This window comes from Mustela lutreola, chromosome 1, assembly GCF_030435805.1.
Source record: "Mustela lutreola isolate mMusLut2 chromosome 1, mMusLut2.pri, whole genome shotgun sequence".
NCBI classification, from domain to species: Eukaryota; Metazoa; Chordata; class Mammalia; order Carnivora; family Mustelidae; genus Mustela; species Mustela lutreola.
The window spans coordinates 194,165,417-194,185,194 of NC_081290.1; the positions used below are offsets into that span (position 1 = coordinate 194,165,417).

The window sequence follows — 19,778 nt, forward strand, 5'->3', positions numbered from 1 at the left end:
AGGCAGAGAGGCAGGCAGAGAGAGAGGAAGGGAAACTGGTTCTCTGCTGAGCAGAGAGCCCGATGCGGGGCTCGATCCCAGGACCCTGGGATCATGACCTGAGCCGAAGGCAGAGGCTTAACCCACTGAGCCACCCAGGCGCCCCAAGGGCTCTCTTGTTCTGATGCTGTAGTCCCGTGCCTTGGATGCAAGGTTTTATTTGGCTAGTGAGCATACGAAAACCATTCCAAGTTCATGGTGTGACTGCTCCAGGTCAGCCCCTCTATGGAGAACTATCCCAGGTCTCTTTTTTTTTTTAACTGCCTTGATACAAGGTCAAAATTGCATGTGAATCTAGGGCTGCAATCTGTTATCTGTTCAGTCATTCAACAATTAGTTTTTGAGTTCCTAGTGTATACGCTCCCAGTTTATTTTTCCACTGTGCTAGACTTTGCGAAAGAGATAAAAATATATTAAGAAAGGCCTTTGTTCTCTGAGACTGGCTACAGAAGGGATGGGAACTTGACAGAGGAAGTGTTGGGTGTGCACTGGCGGCTTGAAGAATGGGCGGGGATTCTTGGAAAGGATTCCCAGAGAGGGGAGACACATACTCCATTGGCTCAGGGGTCAGACCTTAGAATGAAAACGTCATTCATCTGTGCCTAATCTCCATTTTCCATCTCTAAGGTTGTCCTAAAAATAAAAAGGTTTGTCTCTGTTCCCTTCTAGGGCTAAGGGGAGAATAAATTAAAAAGCACTTAGGAAGATTTGAAGCCTCTTAGCAGATGAGCACTCGTGAGAGGCAGGCCGACCTGTTGTAGCAGGGGGAGATGTGGCTCCGGGAGCTGACTCTGCTGGGTGCTAGGGCTGGGGCACTGTGTGATGGTAGTACAAGGTCAGAACCTTCTACTGGGTTCTCCTGCCTTCCATGGAAGAGCTAGGGAAAACCCCTAGAGCAGGACTCCAGCCCAGCCCCTGAGGGGCTGTGTTGTGAATGTGAGAGCTCCCTGGGCCAGGTCCCTAGTCTCCCTTTGGAGAGGAGACCCAGAGCAGTTTGCCCTATTTGGGTGACCCCTCTGTCTCCACCCCAGTTCGATGGCCTGCCCCTGGAGGAGGAGGTGCTGGAGGGCGAGGGCTCCCTGGAGAAGGAGCTTGCCATTGACAACATCATTGGTGAGAAGATTGAGATCATTGCGCCTGTCACCTCCCCTTCGCTGGACTTCAATGACAACGAGGACATCCCCACTGAGCTCAGTGACTCTTCCGACACCCATGATGAAGGTGGGCATTCGAAAGTGGGTGTGCGGAGCCGCCCTTTCTCTCTCCGTTTGAAGGCTAATAGGATGTCCCTGTGTGGAGGCTGGAGTCCGTTGGTCTCTGGGTTTCTGGTGGATGGGTGGGTTCGTGTGTCATTAGCATACGGGCATTTTCTGGAGAGCCACTGCAGGATCCTTCTCATTCCATATTTGTTTATCAGTACTGAATGGGTCATGTGTTGTCCTGCAGTCCGGTCTTGCCACTAAAGTTCCTCCTGTTGACCAGACTTGCCTGGCACCTCTGTTCTCATAGAGATGCAAGGCAAGGCGGTGTTTACGTGCCATGGGAAAGTGCCAGTCAGCCGCTTCCTGGAACAATGCGATCTTATTAGAAGCTTGCTCTAGTGACACCAGCATTGGCTTTTTAGACCAGGCTGCAAGAAAAGGTGTCGCCGGGTCACTCAGACTCTGGAACCTGCCCTGCTCTCTAGTATTTCTAGGTAGTACTTCTTTTGGGTCAGGTTCTAGGACCTGGGTCTGGTGTGCATTGCCTCTGGCATTCTGGGGCCCAGGGGCCTGATTTTCAGTATTGATGAAACGGGTTGATCCACGGACTTGGGGGGTTAGGCTAGGACTAGCACGTGTACGTAGACAGTGCTCACTTAAATACCTGTGGACCGTCTCTTCGATGGTCCCCTGGAGTGGTGTCCTCACCTTCGGCCAGCTCCCCCAGTCCCATCTAGGATGCAAGGCCAGTGCCAGTGGTTGCACAGGTCGGGTACTGCACAACATGCACATCAACTCAGACGTGACCATTTCCCCCTCCGACGGTGCTTATCCTGTCCGGTCACGGACACTGGCTCTGTATGATTCTGAGCCGCAGGGGCACCAGGAATGTCAGCTTCTTGCTTGAGACCACACAGCAGCCTCTGTAGGTGCAGTGATTAGGGACTCTGGGGTGCCGAGGGCTTGGGGTGTCGGGACTTTAGCAATACACCTAGGAGTAGTCCCAGGCACATTCTCCCGGAGCAGATAGAAGCCTGAGAAAAGTGACAGGCATTAAAATCCTGGGGGAGGCTGGCCGCCTAATGAAAGAGGAGCCAGCTCTGTGTAGTTAGAGAGGGTCGCCCTGCAGTCCAGCCCAGCTGGACATTCCAGATGAACCCATGTCCCTTTAATGCCCCTGTGCCATAGTTGCAGGGGCAACTATGTGTCCTCCGTCATGCTTAACTTACAGATTCTGGATAACTGATAGATTTTAGGTTCAGGAAATCCTCCTTCATTTTAATCTTCATCTGAGAGCAGCTTCCTTAGCAAGGTTTAACAATGGAAAACAAGCAGAACATTCCCATAGTCTTTGTCAAGGAAGGGTACCTGTTCGAGTGAGCTGTGTGTGTGCTGGCAAAGGAGGAGACGGACAGATGGTGAGGTCATGAGCCGCTACCCACGAGGGCTGCTCTTGCCCCTCAGGGGCCCATGACCCTGAAGTCCCCTGGCGGTTGTCCCTGGGGCCGCCTGCCCTCAGCCCTCAGCCCTCATTCCCTCCTTCTCATCCTCTTCTGTGCAGGGGAGGTCCAGGCCTTCTACGAGGACCTGAGCGGCCGGCAGTACGTGAACGAGGTCTTCAACTTCAGTGTGGACAAGCTCTACGACCTGCTGTTCACAGACTCACCCTTCCAGCGGGACTTCATGGAGCAGCGGCGCTTCTCTGGTCAGTTCCTCTCGGGACACACGTCTTTCTCTTCTTCCCAAGTTTCCTCCCCACCAGGGAGCAAGATTGCCCAGGATTCATGGTCTCACAGAGAAGCGCCTCGAGCCCTTACTGCCAGGCACCCCCCAGTGCGCCAAGCACGTGACACCATCTCACGTCACCCTTGGGCCTGCCGCGTGTGCAAGCATTGCAATCCCTGGGGTTACTGGTGAGGGACCCTGAGCTCCAGCTGTCCTCACTTTGCCTAGGGGCCATGTCGCTCAGTCAGGCATGAGCCAGGATTCACATCCAGGACGTTGCGCCTCCTTCCTGCTTTGCTCCCATCTCGCCCCCCTGCCCCTGTTCTGCCCCACCGCAAGGGCTGCCGCTCTGGCCATGAAAGAACATCCGGGCATCAGCGTCGCCCTCTGCCAGGAGGGGAGGGCAGACGGAGGGCACCCAGAGGCCATGCCTTAGAGGAAAGGACTTGTTCCCAAAGATCCCAGGCCCTCGCCACAGTGACTCCAGTGTTGCCAGCACCCCCGCAGGTGGCCCCCGGACGGCCTGTCCCGGCCCCAGGAACAATCAGCACTCTGGAGCCCTGTGCAGAATTTCGGCAGCGCTACAATGGGCCTCTTTCTGTTTTGACTCCCCCCTCCTCCTACCCTCCTCCCGGGGCCCTTGGGCTCCCATTGGCTTCCCATTGGGGGCCAGCCGGCCGCCAGTACAGTCAAGGGTTCGCTCGAAGGGGAAATTCAGAGATGGCGCCGGCCTGCCTCCCTCCCACCCTCATTCCGGGGCTCTTCTCCACCCTCAGATATCATCTTCCACCCGTGGAAGAAGGAAGAGAACGGAAACCAGAGCCGAGTGATCCTGTACACCATCACCCTCACCAACCCTCTGGCTCCGAAAACTGCCACCGTCAGGGAGACACAGGTGAGCTGCGGGCGGGGGTGCGGAGGAGCGGCGGGAAGAGCCTCTGCCCCGTCTGAGGGATTGAGGGTAGATGGTGTGAAGAGGAATCTGGGTGCCTGTGTCGTTGTGCCCCGAGGCGGGGACACGTACCAGGCTGCCGTTTCCCCAGGTTCGGGGTCCCCTGTCTCCACCCAGAAGCCGGGGGTGGGTGCGGGGAGAGAAGGGAGGGCGGTGCTCTCCCCAGCACGTCTGCTCAGTTTCGTCCCCTGTCCCCACAGACCATGTACAAGGCGAGCCAGGAGAGCGAATGCTACGTGATCGACGCCGAGGTCCTCACGCACGACGTGCCCTACCACGACTACTTCTACACCATCAACCGCTACACGCTCACCCGCGTGGCTCGGAACAAGAGTCGGCTCAGGTGGGTGGCCGGAGTGCCCCGTGGGTTCCGGGAGGCGCCCTGCGTGTGCGCGTGTCCTCGCTCGTGCGGTCGCCGTTAAGATGGGGCTTTGGTGAAGGGCCCCAGGGAGCCCTCTCAGGAGTCGAGACGTTCCGAGCCCCACGTCTCAGAAAGGGTCCGTGTCATTCTCATCCTCTTCTTTAAAAATACTTTTCTGTCGGGTGCCTGTGCACCTCCATGTGTCTCCTCCCTCCTGCCCCCGCCATCCTGCCCCACACCATGTCTACGCTTCTCTCTTCCTGCTTTTTCGAAGTGTCTCTTGATGACACGTCCTTTCTGTCCAGGCCACCCAGAGGCAGCTTCTTACGGATGCACCCCCCCCCCCCCGAAGGGCGCCCCTCCCCTGTAACCCGTGACATTTGCCTGGTGGCAGGGCAGAAGGGGATGGTGGGGTGACTCGCAAGCATCAGTTTGCTCGCATTAGGCCGCGGTGTCCCCGAGGACAGCAGGGAAGGGGGCCAGGCAGCCTTAAAAAACGGGAGCGTTAACTGGGAGCTGTGGTGACACGGGGCCATGGAGGAGAGGAGGGGAAGGGGCTGGTGTGCAGACGGCATGGGCAGCAGAGAGACCCGTGACTGGGAGAGAGAATACTTGGAAAAATGCAAGAGCGGGTGTGCTCTTGGGAAGTGGAGAGGCGGGAGCCAGGGCCGGTGGCAGATGACTCCCCTAATGGTCAGAGTGATGGAACCCCAGAGCCTGATCTGGATGAGCAGGTGTCTACAGAAGAAGACAAGGACCCCCGCGGCCGGCCGGCGGCCTGGCCCCATCTGAAGGAGGCGGTGTGGCCTCATGAAAGACCTGTGGGCCCACAGTCCGGAGCCCTGCTATGTTAGCCTTTGGTCTGCCGGACTGTTCTGGAAGTCCCATTTTCTCACCTGTAAAGGGAGGGTCCATCTGCCCATTCCACGGACCTCCGGCAGTGCTCAGGGAGCTGAGATGACACCGTGGGTGTGGTGCGAAGGGTCTGTCCCGGTAGAGCGGGGATCCCGGGAAACGGCTGATCTCGCTCCTGGCTTGTTCCTCAGGGTCTCCACAGAGCTGCGCTACCGCAAACAGCCCTGGGGCTTGGTGAAGACGTTCATCGAGAAGAACTTCTGGAGTGGGCTGGAGGACTACTTCCGCCACCTCGGTGAGCAGGGCTGCAGCCGTCGGCACTGGTGCAGCAGGGCTCACATGGGCTCGGCCGCACAGCTGCCGCTGTTGGGCGTGGGAAACACGGAGGTGGGGGCCACATGTGACCACCACATCTCATCACACCGGGGGTAATTCGGTATGGAGAGGAAGGGTGAGCCTGGGAATGCATCCGGGAGGACCTGAGACGTGCCCCCAGCTGTCTGCGTGGGGGCGCGGATGTCAGGAACCTATGTTTCTGCACAGTGTTGAGCAAAACCCAGAGTGGGGGGTCTGGCTGGGGGTACGTCCCAGTAGAACTTCTGAGGCTCGTTGCTGCCCCCAAGGGACCCCTGCCCTCCCACTCAGTGTCCCCGAGTGCAGCGTGGGAAACGGGTTCTCGGAGAGAGGGCTCGGCTGGCCGGAGGCAGCGTTGTCTCTGGAGGCCAGCGGGTCGAGCTGCAGGTGGAGGCAGGTGGCATTCTGTCTCGGACAGAGAGCGAGCTGACCAAGACGGAGAGCACGTACCTGGCTGAGATGCACAGACAGTCTCCCAAAGAGAAGACCAGCAAGGCCCCGGCGGTTCGGAGGAGGAAGCGTCCCCATGCCCACCTGCGGGTGCCTCATCTGGAAGAGGTGATGAGCCCCGTCACCACACCCACCGATGAAGACGTGGGCCACAGGATCAAACACGTGGCAGGTGTGCGCCCGCCGGCAGTGGGGGCGGGGCTCGGGGCCCGGAGCAGCTTGCCTGTGCTGAGTGCCGGGACCTACACACATGCGCTCCTTTTGCGTCCGTGGGTACAGATCGTATGTTATTTGCCCCTGACTCATCATTCAGCCTCTGGATCCACTACCTGTTTCCCTTCGCCCTTTCTGTTCCTCGGTCCCTGCTGAACCCACACGTGGGGTCTGCTGAACAGAAGTTCCCTGAACTCCCATGTCCGCCTCGATGGACTCAAACGAGCAGCTTCCAGGTTTTTGGCAAATGTACCGGGGAGAAGCCGCAGCTCAGGCCAGAGGTGCCTTCCTGACACAGATGTCAGGGAGTCTGAGGCAGCCCCCCCACCAGCCCCACCCCCCCCCCCCGCTTTGACATGTTTCCCTCTTTGCATCCAGCCACACACAACCTCATGTCTTCACTCAGTCCCGGCGACATGTGGCCATAGGGAGCCTCAGAGACCATAGGGAGTCTCAGAGACCGCCAGTCCAGCATCTTTCAGGCCATGCTTTGCATACCCCCGGGGCGTGCCTCAGGGTGGGGGCAGGACTGGAGGACGGGCAGGGACCGGCAGGGACAGACGGTGCCCGCCTTCTGTGTCCCTCTCCCTTACGTAGGGGATTTCTAATGTGACACGTGTGAATGCACTGAGTCTCCGAGGGGAGCTGAGACTTGTTCAGCGTCCCGGCACTAGCTGCAGACACAGCCTGAGCTGAAAGCTGGCTCTGGACCCAGCCCGGTGCGGTTGTCTGTGCCACGGCTACTTTGTCCCCGCTTCGCATGTCCTAGCTGCATAAGGCTGTTGAGTCTCTTGTTTGTTCGGTGACTTGAATGTCCACTTCGCCTGACCCAGCCCATGACCTTGCCCTTGGGGGGCTTCCCTTGCCCTTTTGGAGGGCTGGGTGTATCTGTCCGCTCATTGCTGGGAAATCATCATGGACAACTCTCCGTCATTCCCCGAAGCTCTGTGCTTGACCCCTGTCACGGTAGCCAGGGGGCTCGTGAGCCACCGTGGTGATGGCCTCTTTACTCTCCCCACAGGTTCCACGCAGACACGGCATATCCCCGAGGACACCCCTAACGGTTTCCACCTGCAGAGTGTGTCCAAGCTGCTGCTGGTTATCAGCTGTGTGTAAGGGATCTCAGCTCTCCTCCCCACCCCTGCACCAGCACCTTCCCTCCCTGCCCACTGGCTCCTTGGGCGTGTGCGCACCCCTTCCCATGGCCCTGGCCTTTCTTTGTCCTCTAGCCTCCTCTCTCCAGATCACTAGTTCTGTCCGTCACTCCTTGCTGCTTTGTTTCTTTTTCTCTGTTCAATTTAGCATCTGCTGTAAGCTAGGCCCTCAGGAGGGGGAACAGAACACTGTATGCAGCATCCATGCCCTTGGCAACTCAGTTTCAAGTGGGTAAGACAGACAGGAAATTCAGAATTACTCCACTGTTGGAGAAACGCTAATACGGAGACGCCGCATGGCGTCTGAGAAGCCCATTCGTTCACGTGTGAGGGAGGTCCTGAGACTGCTCTGGTCCGGGGGCCAGGATCAGGCACTCCTGAGCCCACACTTTGGCAGGAAAGCCAGACAAAATCAATGACGACTGTCCCGGAATATATGCTTATATTGTAAATAATTTACAAGGTTGCCATCATGTTATAAAACAGTAGGCGCAGTAATGTTCCCAGGAGGACCCTGGGCAGGGAGAGACGAAGTGGGAAGAAATGCACAGGTAGCATGGGAGGGCCCAGCATGGGGGAGCCCAGGATGCTGGGGTCGCCCCCAAACTGCTGGGAGCAGGGAGTTCCTGGGACGGGCGGCTGAGCGCAGATTGCTGTTCTGCTTGATTCAGCCCGCTGTGGACCACCCCCGTCCCACCGCCTTCCCTGGAGATGGGGGTGTGCTGTGAGCATGGGGGGGCACAGGCAGGTGTGACATGGGAGCTGCCCAGATGGGGGTCCTGCCTGCTCTGCACTGGGGACTGCCCTGTCTCTGGGCCTTTCTTCTATGACACCTTCTCCCGACTCCGTCAGGCCCCCATAATTCGTTTTCAGAGAGGCAGAAGCAGAAGCACAGCCAAACCCATCAGGAAGCCCTGGAATGTGACAGGATTGGCTTTCTGGGTTGTCGTTTTATGGCTTCAGGGCCTCTTGGCAAAGGTCAAGTGTTGTTGTTAAGTCCCTCTGCCTGCCTGTAGGGGGAGGCCTAGAGAAGAGAGGGCTGGAGGCCGGCAGGCTGGTCCAAGTAAGGGGCAGCGGCATAGGGGAGCGTGACTGTCCCTCAAGGAGGGGACGGAGGACCCGTTAGCCATCTGGTTGAAGCCGAAAAAGAGGGAGGACTGCGGTGGGTGGCTGGAGATGGTTGTGTCGTTCACAGAAATCCAGGTCAGGGTACAGAGCTGTCCGAGAAGACGCTCTGGGCTCCAGCTGTGTCCAGCGTTGCAGTAGGGAATCTGGGGGAGGCGACAGTGCTTGCTGATGTGGACCTTGGCGAGGCGGAGAACGATATGGCTTATGGATACTGATTTAGTTAGCGGTAGCATGAGAGCCCCGGGTGAGAATGAGACCATCCGAGGACAGCGCCGAGTGTGAGAAGAAATCGGGGCCACAGACGAGGCGTGGGCACCATGGGGGGGCGCGTGAGGAACATGAGGCGGTCTCTCTTCTCACCTGACTGCGTGTAACAGAAACGTAGGTGGAGATGTCTTCTGCCCGTGGCCTGGGGAGCCAAGGTCTCTTACAAAGTCACATACAAATACAAAGACATACACACATACATACACAGACAGCTGTGAAACCAGTAAGATTCCTGTTCAACAACATCCATTTGAGGGGATTCGTGCTGCCAGGTCTCTCCTGTTGGGTTTGGTAGATCAAAAACTCGAACCTCAGGTGGGTTCTGTCTGAGCTTTTCCTGCATGCAGACTTCCTGAAGGAGGCCTGCTCTTCCGAGTCAGTGTGATCGTATGGCATTAGCTGACTGTGGGGCTCCGTTAGGTTAAGATCATGGCCTTCATCATTCAACACTTAGAGGTCTGGGCTGCAAATCTGCCGACAGTGTGGGTGGAACGGGCTGCCCTGTGTCCAGCGGCCCCGAAGCGGCTCTGCCCGCCCTCCCCTGTGTGGACCATAGGCTCTTTGCTCAGACGGCTTGCAGGGGTGTCCGTGGACGTCCACGGAGCACAGGCAGGATTGTACGCACGGACCTAAATGCAGGAGGTAGGATAAACGCAGTCCACGCCAAAGAGGCAGGCGTTCAGGTCTTCTGGCGCCTGTGGGTACAGTTAGAGGCAGCGTCATTGCAAGTCAGCGTGAAATTTAGAGATTGTTCTGGAGAAGGCACAGAGCCCTGGATAGGGTCAGGGACTGGAAACTGCCAGCTCCAAGAGTATCCGCTTCTGTAGTGCTGGAGGCACAGAGAAGAGCACAGTCTCGCTCTCTTCTCTCTCTCTCTAACACACACACACACACACACACACACACACACATACACACATCGAAAGGTCGAAGGCACAGCGTAAGATGTTCTTTGTTGGTCCTTTTCCATCATTCTGTCTCCCTTTTCTTGTGTGTGTCCCTAAATGTCCTCATACCCCTTTCAAGGTAAAACCGGCCATCACGGGGGACTCCTGTGTGCAGGGAGCTTTCCATCCACGCCTTCAGCCCACGCACAGTGCAGCCCCAGCGGGGTAGTTAAGGGGGTTCAGAGAAGCTAGGGAACTTCATCGGAATTTCAGAACCCTGAAACATTGCACCAGCCCTGCACCCAGTTCTATGTGTCTCTAGGTCCCCTTGCTCTGCAAATCATCTCTCTGCCATGAACTTGGATCCTAAAATGATCTTTTGGCAGCCCCTGAAGCTCCCGCATCTCTTGGTGCCCCTCTGTGCCCCCAGGGTCGTCCTTACCATCTCCTGTCTCTGAGCGATGCTAGCCCAGCCCGAACAACCTCATGACCCCCATGGGCCCGGGCAGGCATGAGGACGAGACGTGCTGTAGGGACATCATGCTAACCCCTGTTGGGCAGATCAGGCTGATAGTCCACAGCCTCGCCCTTCTGTCCCGTGTTGGGTTCGCTGGGTAGGAGGACTTGCCTCCGTGTGTCACTCTTGACCTACTAAGATCTGTTTGCAGCTGCTGTCCCTTGCTCCTTGCTCGCTGGGTCTCCTCGTCCTCGTGTCCTCGCTTCCAGGGTTTCTTCCCCCCAGACTCACGCGCTCTCTGGCTTGGTTACAGTGCAGCCCTCCCCATCTCCGCACTGGCCTGTTCTAACCTCTGCCTCCTCCCCATTTTTCCTCCTTGCTCCCATTAGGATCTGTTTCAGGTACTGGCTCTCTGATTGCTTCGTTTACCCTTCATCTCTTTTCCTCTCCATCTTACCTCTTCCCCCAGGCACCCTGGGTCCAGGGGGCTCCTGTGTGTGTCTCTTTCCCAATGCCTTGGCCCACGTGCCTCTCCATGGCGCTCCTGCTGTGTCCCGGCCCCTCCAGATGAGAGCGCCGCTCTCTCTCCCTCTCCCCCGCACTGCAGCCTTCCTCCTCCCTCCCTCCCTGCCATGCTTCAGGTGACCAATGGTCAAGGACAGCAGCTGCCTCTGGAGGGGTGGGGGGTGACCCCAGGCTTTTCAAGGTTGCATGCATTCTCAGATTCCATCTCATGCCTGTCGCCTTTGTCCCCTTTGTCTCCTTCCCAGTCTGGTGCTGCTGGTCGTCCTTAACATAATGCTCTTCTACAAACTCTGGATGTTGGAATACACTACCCAGACCCTCACCGCCTGGCAGGGTCTGAGGCTCCAAGAAAGGTAATCCTTGCATCTTCCCTGGGCCACCACCTCCACCCCCCCTGGTACCGTGCCCCCGCTCCTGCCACCCGGTCTCCGTGGGACGGCTCCGCTGCCCTTATCCAGTGGGCAGCCCTTTGGGATGAGCCCATAAGTGGGCTCTGAAAACTGTCCCTGTAGCTTTAGTCTGCTTCTGACCTGGGGCACAAGGGAGCCGGGGGCATTGAGCAGAGGGACAAAGCAGTCTGATGTGACTCTCTGTCCTTTAGGGGTCTGGGAGCACAGGACAGTCCACTGAGCATAACTCCAGCTGCCGGGGTACCCCTTCTTCTGCCCCACAGGTTACCCCAGTCTCAGACAGAATGGGCCCAGCTCTTGGAGTCCCAACAAAAGTACCACGATACAGAGCTCCAAAAATGGAGAGAGATCATCAAATCCTCGGTGATGCTTCTTGACCAGGTGAGATGTCCCCACTTTGTCTCCTTGCCCTCGTCTTCCGAAGATGAGCTACTTCCCTGTGCCCTGGGAGCTCTCCCCGTCCCGTCCCCATCCTCACCCCCAGCCACCGGACCTCACCCTCCTGTTCATTCTTCCCCTGGGCCATCCACTGTTCTGATTTTAAAGTCATCCTGGAATGGGTTGTTGGAAACACAGGTGTTCTCCCCCAGCGATAACAATGAAATTTGCAGCAAGAAAGCGGTAGGTTAGAAGGTTAGAAGGTTAGAACTCTTTTATTTTTTCCCCCCTTGGTCACCCGTGGCCATCTGACAGGCACTTAAAGGGGAGAATCTCCTTTCACAGAGAGTTGTCTTCCCAGAGGGCATATGTTTCTAGTTCCTTTTGCTGTATGTCCCCCCGCCCTCCCCCCTCAACACACACACACCAGCACACAATCCCCAACACGTCACTCTCCATCAGGGGCACAGATAGTCTGGGAAGATGACGTTAGTACTGCGTCATCTCTTAGTGACATCTTCTCGTGTAGGTGCCTGTGTTCCTTCCAAAAACTGTGTTCATTCATCTCTTTAAGAAAATCCTCTCGGCGCAAAATCAAGTTTAGTTTCATCAAAGGAGGGAGCTTCTCTTCCTTCCTCCAGAAGAAGTTAACATCTTAGAACTCCTTTGTAGTTGCCAAGACAGCATGAGGATAACTTTGTCCTCCAAGAGAATTAAGAAGATAGGAGACGCAAAATTTGTCCATTAAAATGTCTGTTCCTAAGGAGTTCTTTATGTTTGGTGGCCGGCCAGGCTTGAGATGGAATCCCAACCTTGCCACGGACTGGTTTTGTGACCTGGAGCAAGGGCTTTAATATTAGTGACTTTACAGTTTCTTCCTTTATAAAATGGGAATAACAATTGTGACTTCGTGGAATTGCTGTCAGGATTTGAGGGCACGGGGGAGGCGAGGCCCTCATTAATATTAAATCTTACTCCCCTTCGTAGTGTGGTCTTAGCTGTAGATCGAGGAGAGAGCATTTTCATGTGGCTATCAGGACCCAATGTAATGTGTTCTAGAATATCATGTTTAGCTTTGGAGCCATGGATTTTTTTGTTTTTTTTTTTTTAACAAAAGGGGTAAATGGGATTGCAGGGGGCTTAGGAGCTCTGTGATACCAAGAAAGGTTGATCGAATTAAAGATACACTTAGGAGAAGGAAGGATGGGGCGAGGAAAACAGGATAAGCTTCAGACCTAGAGGTCCAGCAGGTAGAAGGATAGATTGAATGCTCGTGGGGCCCCAGGGGCTAGAAGTCACGGGACAGGGAGCTTCGAGTAATCAAATAAAAACAGACCACTGACAAGCTAGTCAGGAATGGAATGGGCTATTTTGAAGGCTCGAGATTCTATCACCGGAAGTGCCCAAGAGTTGACCAGGTGGTGTCAGATAAGAAACTTATGAATGAAGTAGGAGGCAGTTGGACTGAACGACCGGGTTCTCTTACAACTCCAGAAGCCGGTGTCTGGTTGGGGCCCCTTATATTGGAGCAGGGAGCGGTCAGGTGTATAAGGTGGAGGACTCAACTCTATGAGTGTTAGGATAGGTGTTTTGTTTCATTCCCTTTATTTATTTTATTTTACTTTTTTAAAGATTCTTATTTATTTATTAGAGCAGGAGAGTGAGCTCAAGCAGGGGGAGCAGGAGAGGGAGAAGCAGACTCCTGCTCAGCAGGGACTTGATCCCCGCTGTAGGACTTGATCCTAGGACACTGAGATCATGCCCTGAGCCGAAGGCTGACGCTTAACAGACTGACACCCCCCAGGTGCCCGTTTCATTCCCTTTAAAAGTAACTTCAGGAAGATTAATAACAGACCCCTTTGGAGCATCCCTACAGAGCGAAGGGTGTATAGAAGAACCACAGAGAAAGAAGAAAACTAGATTAGGCAGAGGGACAGAGGATTTCAAAATCCATAGCCATGTGCCCATGAAATGTTAGCCGTGTTGTCCCAGGGCAGCTTAGGTCAAGGTGGTATGTAAAAGTGTTGTGGTATGACAGACCCATCAGGATTCTGCTGCTGGGACTCTGCCCCATTTAGACTCCTGACCGTGACCTGACAGTGTTCGTGTGCCTCTTCCTTCATGGAGGTTAAGAAATTTAGTTAAGGTTAATGCATGATGTGGGTACAGCTAGAAGTCTATTTGGTTGTCAGGTCTCTGCTTGGCACCCAAGGTGTCTGTTGCTGTCCACCACACATGAAACAAAATGATTCCAGATGACCCTAGTGTGGAGTCCCAACAAGTGGTTTACGAGCGGCCAGGAAAAAGAAAGCGGATGGTGAGCTAGAGAATGTTTGGACTCGTTCTGGACCTTAACGATGGGTGAGATTGGAATAGGCAAGAGAGACGAGAGCCCCAAGCTGGGAAAATAAGGCGGCAAAATGCACAAGATGGGAGTATGTGGTCTTCAGGCTTGATGGGGAAACCACCTGGAATGAGTAGAAGACAGCCTCGTGGGGCTCCTTATAGCAGTGGAATGCTTTGAGAAATGTTTTCTTTTTTGAAAGAGAGAATTTTTTTTTTCCCAAGATTTTTTTTGAGTGAGAGAGAGAGATCACAAGCAGGGGGGACAGGTAGAGGGAGAAGCAGACTTCTCACTGAGCAGGGACCCCGATGTGGGGCTCGATCCCAGGACCCTGGGATCATGACCTGAGCTGAAGGCAGACTCTTAACCCACTGAGTCACCCAGGAACCCTAAGAGAGAGAGAGAGAATTCTTTTTTTTTTTTTTTCCCTAAAAATTGTATTCATTTATTTAACAGAGAGAGAGAGACAGAGAACACAAGCAGGGGGAGCAACAGAGGGAGAGGGAGAAGCAGGCTTCCCGCCAAGCAGGGAGCCCGATGTGGGGCTTGATCCTAGGACCTTGGGATCATGACCTGAGCTGAAGGCAGACGCTTAATGACTGAGCCACCCAGGTGCCCTGAGAGAGAGAGAGAATTCTTAATCAAGTAACACAGGGGCCACAAATCATTAAGACACAGGGAACCTCACCCCAAGGGTTCCCAGTGCTAGACCGGCTGTCCCCTTTCTGCTGGAGGCAGCATCCTAGGAGAATCCCCCTTGTCTTAGGGGCCCAGCTCCCTGGAGCTCGATGTTGCGCTAGGGGACCCGCCCTTGGTGGGCGTGGTGGAGAAGCCCACTGAGGGCACCAACGCGGGGCTGGGCTGGCTTCCCTGTCTTCCAGATGAAGGACTCGCTTATCAATCTCCAGAACGGCATCAGGTCCCGAGACTACACGTCAGAAAGTGAAGAGAAGAGGAACCGCTATCACTGACAAGGCAGGAGCAGGGGGGGCTGCGAGAGGCCCGTGCAATACGTGTACATAGACCGTATAAATAGATATATATAAATATATATATATACAGAATATAAATATATATATATTATATACAGATTTTAAAAAGAGATAATGCCTATGTACCAGGGAGAAGGAGCGGGCCCGCCTCCTGTGCTGGTCGGCGGAGGGGCCGAGGAGGGCAGGGACCACCTCTCAGCACCGACCTCCCCTGATCCTCCCCCACCCCCACCCCTGCCCCCGCCCTTCCCCTCCTGGCCGTTCCAGGCTCTGAGAAGGGAAATGTTGTTGAGCCAAAGTCATGCCTGTGAAGACCCTGGGGTCTCGAAGTCTCAAGGGGCTTAAGGTGCTTCATTCCCGAATCCCCTTCTTGATTTGTTTCCAAAATAAAAGAGAATTTTTTCTTCCCTACCCCACGCTTCCCCAGGTGTTCTCTTGTGAACAGGAAGCATCGAGGGCAAGAGCCCAGTCTAAACTCTGCCACCTGAGCCCCGCCCCTCCCCCCACCCCGCTGTCTATGGACCACGCGCCCCCAGCGAGGCGGAGGGCTGGAAAGCTGGGAAGGCTGCCCCTGTGGGACTGGGCCTTGAGCTGCAGGCTCCCGAGGACACGTGTGCAGGATGGTGTCCTCCTCCCTCACCCCTGCACCTTCCCCTGACCCCTGTAGGGTGTGGACCCAATAAGGGCTGGGAATTTCTTACTTTCCCACCCCCTTCCCCCTTCTCTCTGGTCTTCTCCCAGGCTGGATCTGGGTGAAGTGTCGCTTTTTAGTGCCTAAAGCCCTATTTTTTCTCTGTGCCCTAAGAGCACATCGTTTATTAGCCAGGATGGAGCATTTTGGATCTCATTAAACCCCTTTCCAAGTGGTTATGAGCCAGCCAGGCCTGTGGCTCTAATTTCTTCACTTTGAGCTGTCAGTTTGATTTCCGGGACGAGTCAGGGTGTCCTAGGGGCGTCCGGGGTTGGAGGGAGGGAGTGCGCTAGCACTGTACAATCAGATCATAGGTTCGCAGAGAACGCCATAGGAATAGTGAGCACCGATCTCCAAGCGCTCACTTGGCTGCCAGCATCCTTTACTTATAAGGGAAGGTCTGACTTTGATTAAGGGAGACAACAAAGACACTCCGCGCAGGGTAGGAGACCTAGGCTTTTGGAAGGAACTCATTGGGCAAAGGTGCATTGCATTTGTGCAGGAAGAGGCCAGACTGAGCCTCTGCGCCACGTGGAGGCCATTCCAAATCCCGTTCCTCAGACTTGGGAGTGGAAGTTGTGGCAGAGGTGGCAAAGCCTTCTCTAGCCTCTGGCCCCAGAGAGGTACGAGACTGCTCAGGAGGAGAGAGAAGACCTTTGGTTAGCAGAGTGAGTCATCCAGGGCCAGTTGGGAGTTGGCTCCCTCGGACACGGGCATTTATCTGACCTTGTGGGGGCCTTCTGGGCGCGATTAGCATTTTTCATTCATTTAACTGCTATTCCTCTGTGTAATGATGAGAGGAATCCTGCCGGCCCCTCGGATCCTCAGTTGGGAAAGGATCATACTAGTTTGGCCGGGAAGACTCAGATTGCTTGTTCTCCTGGGGGTCCTCTTGACAGAGGAGGCCATAGGAAAGGAGGATTTTATCGCTGATCTAGCCACAAAGAAAAGCAAGTAGTTGTCTTCTGTTGGAATGGCCTGAGCATCCCCCTTTGACAATCAAAGACAGCTTTTGACTTCTCAGTCTGAGAATATCCTGCCTAAGGGCAGGATCGGAAGAAAAATGCCTCAGGGGAGTAGCCTGAGAATCAGCTAGAATGGATTTCCCTTCTCTAGGAGAGGAGATTCCAGGGCTGGAATCATGCCTGTGCAGGGTGCATGTGCCAGGTCACCGGGGGAGGGGGGTGGGGGCGGGTCACTCCTCATCCTTGTCCAGGACTTGGATCAGGAGACACGCAGTGATGGTCAGGGCTTGTGGGCTCCGAGCCAGAGGAGGAGGAGGAACAGTGCAGACTGCTAGAAATTTTCCTGCTGCAGGATCCAGAGGCCAACATTATTCTCAGAAACTTTTGAAAGCAAAAGTGATAAATTCTCTCCTTTATTCCATTCATAATTTAATACTTATTTAAATCACCCAGTTGTTGATGGTCCCATGGTGGGACCTTTGGGGTGACTTCCAATGGTTTCTCTGCTGGGAGTAAAGTGATCTAAGGGGGCTTGGCCGCACAGAGCTGTTTGCTTTTGCTTTACCTCTTCGGCCATCCCAGGGAGGAGGAGGTGACAGGAAGGGAGATGCTTAGTATATCCAAGGAACCCTGGGGGGTTGAACCCAGGACACACTGTGTACACATGGGGAAGGTCCCTCGGCCTACCTCATTCCTAAGAATCATGGATCTCTTGTGAGCACTCTGTTCTAATACTGTTTTTAACTTTCAAAGCAGAAGACCCAACACTTTTATTCACTCCCGAACAAAACCTTCCCCCCACATTCAGTAACCTGTCCAAGGAAGCTCACCTTTGCAGATTAAGTCTGGGAGTGAAACTGATCAGTAACATTGCTGCTCGAGCCCAGCAGCTTGGCTCATAGCTGTTCCCGGGAGCATGAGAACCACATCCTTTATGTAATTACTTCTAGCCTGTGCTTTGTTTTTGTTCACGTAAGGACCCTGGTCACATGGGAATCTTTCCTCGAGGATTCCTGGGGTCACATTTGAGAGCTTGCATTCAAAAGATGCTGCAGCATCTCTGACCAGGTGGCAGTGAGCTACAGGGTCTGTACTTCCACTCCAGCTCCCTTGAAGGAATTATGGCCTTGGAGAACCCAGTCACATCTGCAACGCCTCGCTTCCCCCCTTCACCTCCCTGGGACAAGGGCAGCAGGATCAGCAGCTTTAGAAGCTCTCTGTTAGAGCACTGGGATAATTTAGGAGATCTGGGCCCAAATCCTGGCTCTTCTCTTGGACAAGTCACTTCCCTTACCTGAGTTGCTCTGTCCTCCTTTGTAATGGGAAGGGGGCTGAGCTGGACCCTCTCTAAGATAGGTTCTAATGTGGACATTGTCTTGGAGGCTGTGGTGGAGACTGGCAAGGTAGGGCTTTCTCAAACTTGGAGAGAACAAGCCTTCTGGGCTAGAGCTTCCTGGTGTGTAGATGAGTAGTAGGGCAGTGTCAGGGTTCCTGGGAAATCCAGGATAGATAAACTTTCTTCTTTATGAGCCAGCAGGACTAAGGAGGCCTAGTGAGGTAGGGAGAAGGAGATCAGGTGTGCTGTATTTCCCAGTATGAACCTAGGAGGGTGTGTCTTCCTTTGTCGGCCTAGTCTTAGCTTGGGAAGGGACTTTCTCTAAACTAGGAGGAGGAGGATAATGGCAAGAAAGGCACCATCTTGGATTAATATAAGTTCATCTTTTGTCTCTAGGCTGTGAAGCCTTTCATCTGTCCATCCTTCCTCCTCCTCACTAGAAGAAACACTGGAGAGAAGTCATTCCTGGTCCTAGTACTTCTCTTTTGACTCAGTTCAAACCTTGTTGGGGTTTTGATTAATTGCGAAGCTTTGGCTAAAATCCTGGGGTTGTCATAGAGCACTGACCCTAAGAGCCTGGGATTACAGGAACGGGGAGAGGGATCAAGAAACCTCAAGAAGAATGCTTTGCTAGAAATGGCTTCTCTCCCTGTCCCTGTCCTGACGCAAGCGTGGACCATGTCTAAAATCATTTCTGGGCAGCATCTCTAGGGTGAAGTCTTGGAGAAAGGACCAGGGAGAAGAATCTTTCTGGACTGTGGGCTCAGAAGGCTGTTCTCTGTGCCATACTATGCTGCTGCTTTAGCTCTGCAGGACAGCCAGAGCGAGCCCCTTCCTCCCTAGGGCCCCCAGGTGGCAGGGCTGTGATCTCCCTCCCCACACCCCCTGGACCTCACCTGCCCACTCCAGTAGGAAACTTGAGAGCCTGTCTTCCTGACTCTCTCCTCCCCCCGCCCCTTGTCTCTAGGCTGTGGGACAATCCTCCCATCCACCACTTGACATCCTTGACCCTCATCCCCCCATCTCCAGCAGGCTGGCCCCCCTCCCTCCACCTCTATGTTTTCTTCCAGAAGATGCGTTTTTGGGTCCGAGTGGAGCGTTTTTCTGGAAGGCCGTCTCTTAACACCCCCTGCTTCCCTGATGTGAAGCAGGGATTTGCACAAGGTGTAGAGAGCACCCCTTCCCACCTCTCTGCCCGGCCTTGTTACCTCACTCCTGCTCCAGCCATGGCTGTGACGGGCCCAGCCAGCTCCCTGGCTCGGTGTTGGGTGCGACAGCTCAGGGGTCTTGGGCATTGTATTCTGTTGTGACTTGAGGTCCTCAGCAGGCCTGGGAGCCTGGACTGGAACCTCGGCCACTGGCGGGAAGCACCTTGCCTGCCAAGAAGAGCCGATGCCAGACGATGTACCCAGCATGTGAAAGCGTAAAGAATACTGTCATCTGTGCCCCGTGGCCTCCTGGCTTCTCACAACACAGTGAGACGCTGCAGAAACAAGATGGCGGCCTCTGCTCCAGGCGAGACAGCTGGCTCTGTCTGGGGAGTTGGCCCTGAGCTTGGGTGCCACGTGCTGAGATTGCATAATGAAAGCAACCATTTTTGCCAACAGTAGTGTGGCTCCCCACATTTCCCTGTCCTGCACTCTAGGGCCAGACCACTCTCTGCATGGACCAGGTCACCTTCCCAAACCCATGGTGCTTTTCCCCCAACCCCCACTTAACCTAGACTCCAAGGTGGGGAGAGATAGATTCAGAGGCCCCAGTGGCCCCGGGATAATCCTGACAATGGGTGGAGTGGGTGAGGCAGAGGGAGCAGCCCCCAGCACCTGCATGGGGCCATATATGGGAAAGAACACCGGTCGACTGCAGTTGAGTTGTCTGGCCATCTGTATTTGGATCTAGAACTGTACTTTGCCTGGCGCTGTGCGCAAGGTCTGAAAACTTACCTGCTATTACCTAGAACCATACACGGCTTCCCAGCCAGATCTTCATGTAAAGTAGCTAGAGCCATGGAAGTACAGTATGAATTAAAAGAAAAAAGTATTGAACTACAAATAATAAATGGTGTGTGTGTTTATTGCTCGATTCATTAGTGC

General features: G+C 54.7%; 1 protein-coding gene across 15 annotated transcripts in view; it reads left to right on the plus strand.

The window, feature by feature from the left end:
- Positions 1-19,744, plus strand: part of GRAMD1B (GRAM domain containing 1B) — a 242,751-nt gene extending 223,007 nt beyond the window's left edge. For 14 of the 15 annotated variants that reach the window (XM_059183487.1, XM_059183484.1, XM_059183488.1 and 11 more), the window contains 10 exons: positions 1,071-1,260; positions 2,803-2,946; positions 3,743-3,861; positions 4,119-4,261; positions 5,326-5,429; positions 5,907-6,110; positions 7,173-7,263; positions 10,815-10,922; positions 11,243-11,360; positions 14,583-15,104. In XM_059183487.1, the coding sequence (XP_059039470.1) occupies positions 1,071-1,260; positions 2,803-2,946; positions 3,743-3,861; positions 4,119-4,261; positions 5,326-5,429; positions 5,907-6,110; positions 7,173-7,263; positions 10,815-10,922; positions 11,243-11,360; positions 14,583-14,672 (1,311 nt within the window). In that variant the 3' untranslated portion in view covers positions 14,673-15,104. Of the gene's footprint in view, positions 1-1,070; positions 1,261-2,802; positions 2,947-3,742; positions 3,862-4,118; positions 4,262-5,325; positions 5,430-5,906; positions 6,111-7,172; positions 7,264-10,814; positions 10,923-11,242; positions 11,361-14,582; positions 15,105-18,081 lie in introns of those variants that run through there. The other variant, XM_059183486.1, reaches the window with a different exon arrangement.
- The last annotated feature ends 34 nt before the right edge of the window (positions 19,745-19,778 follow it).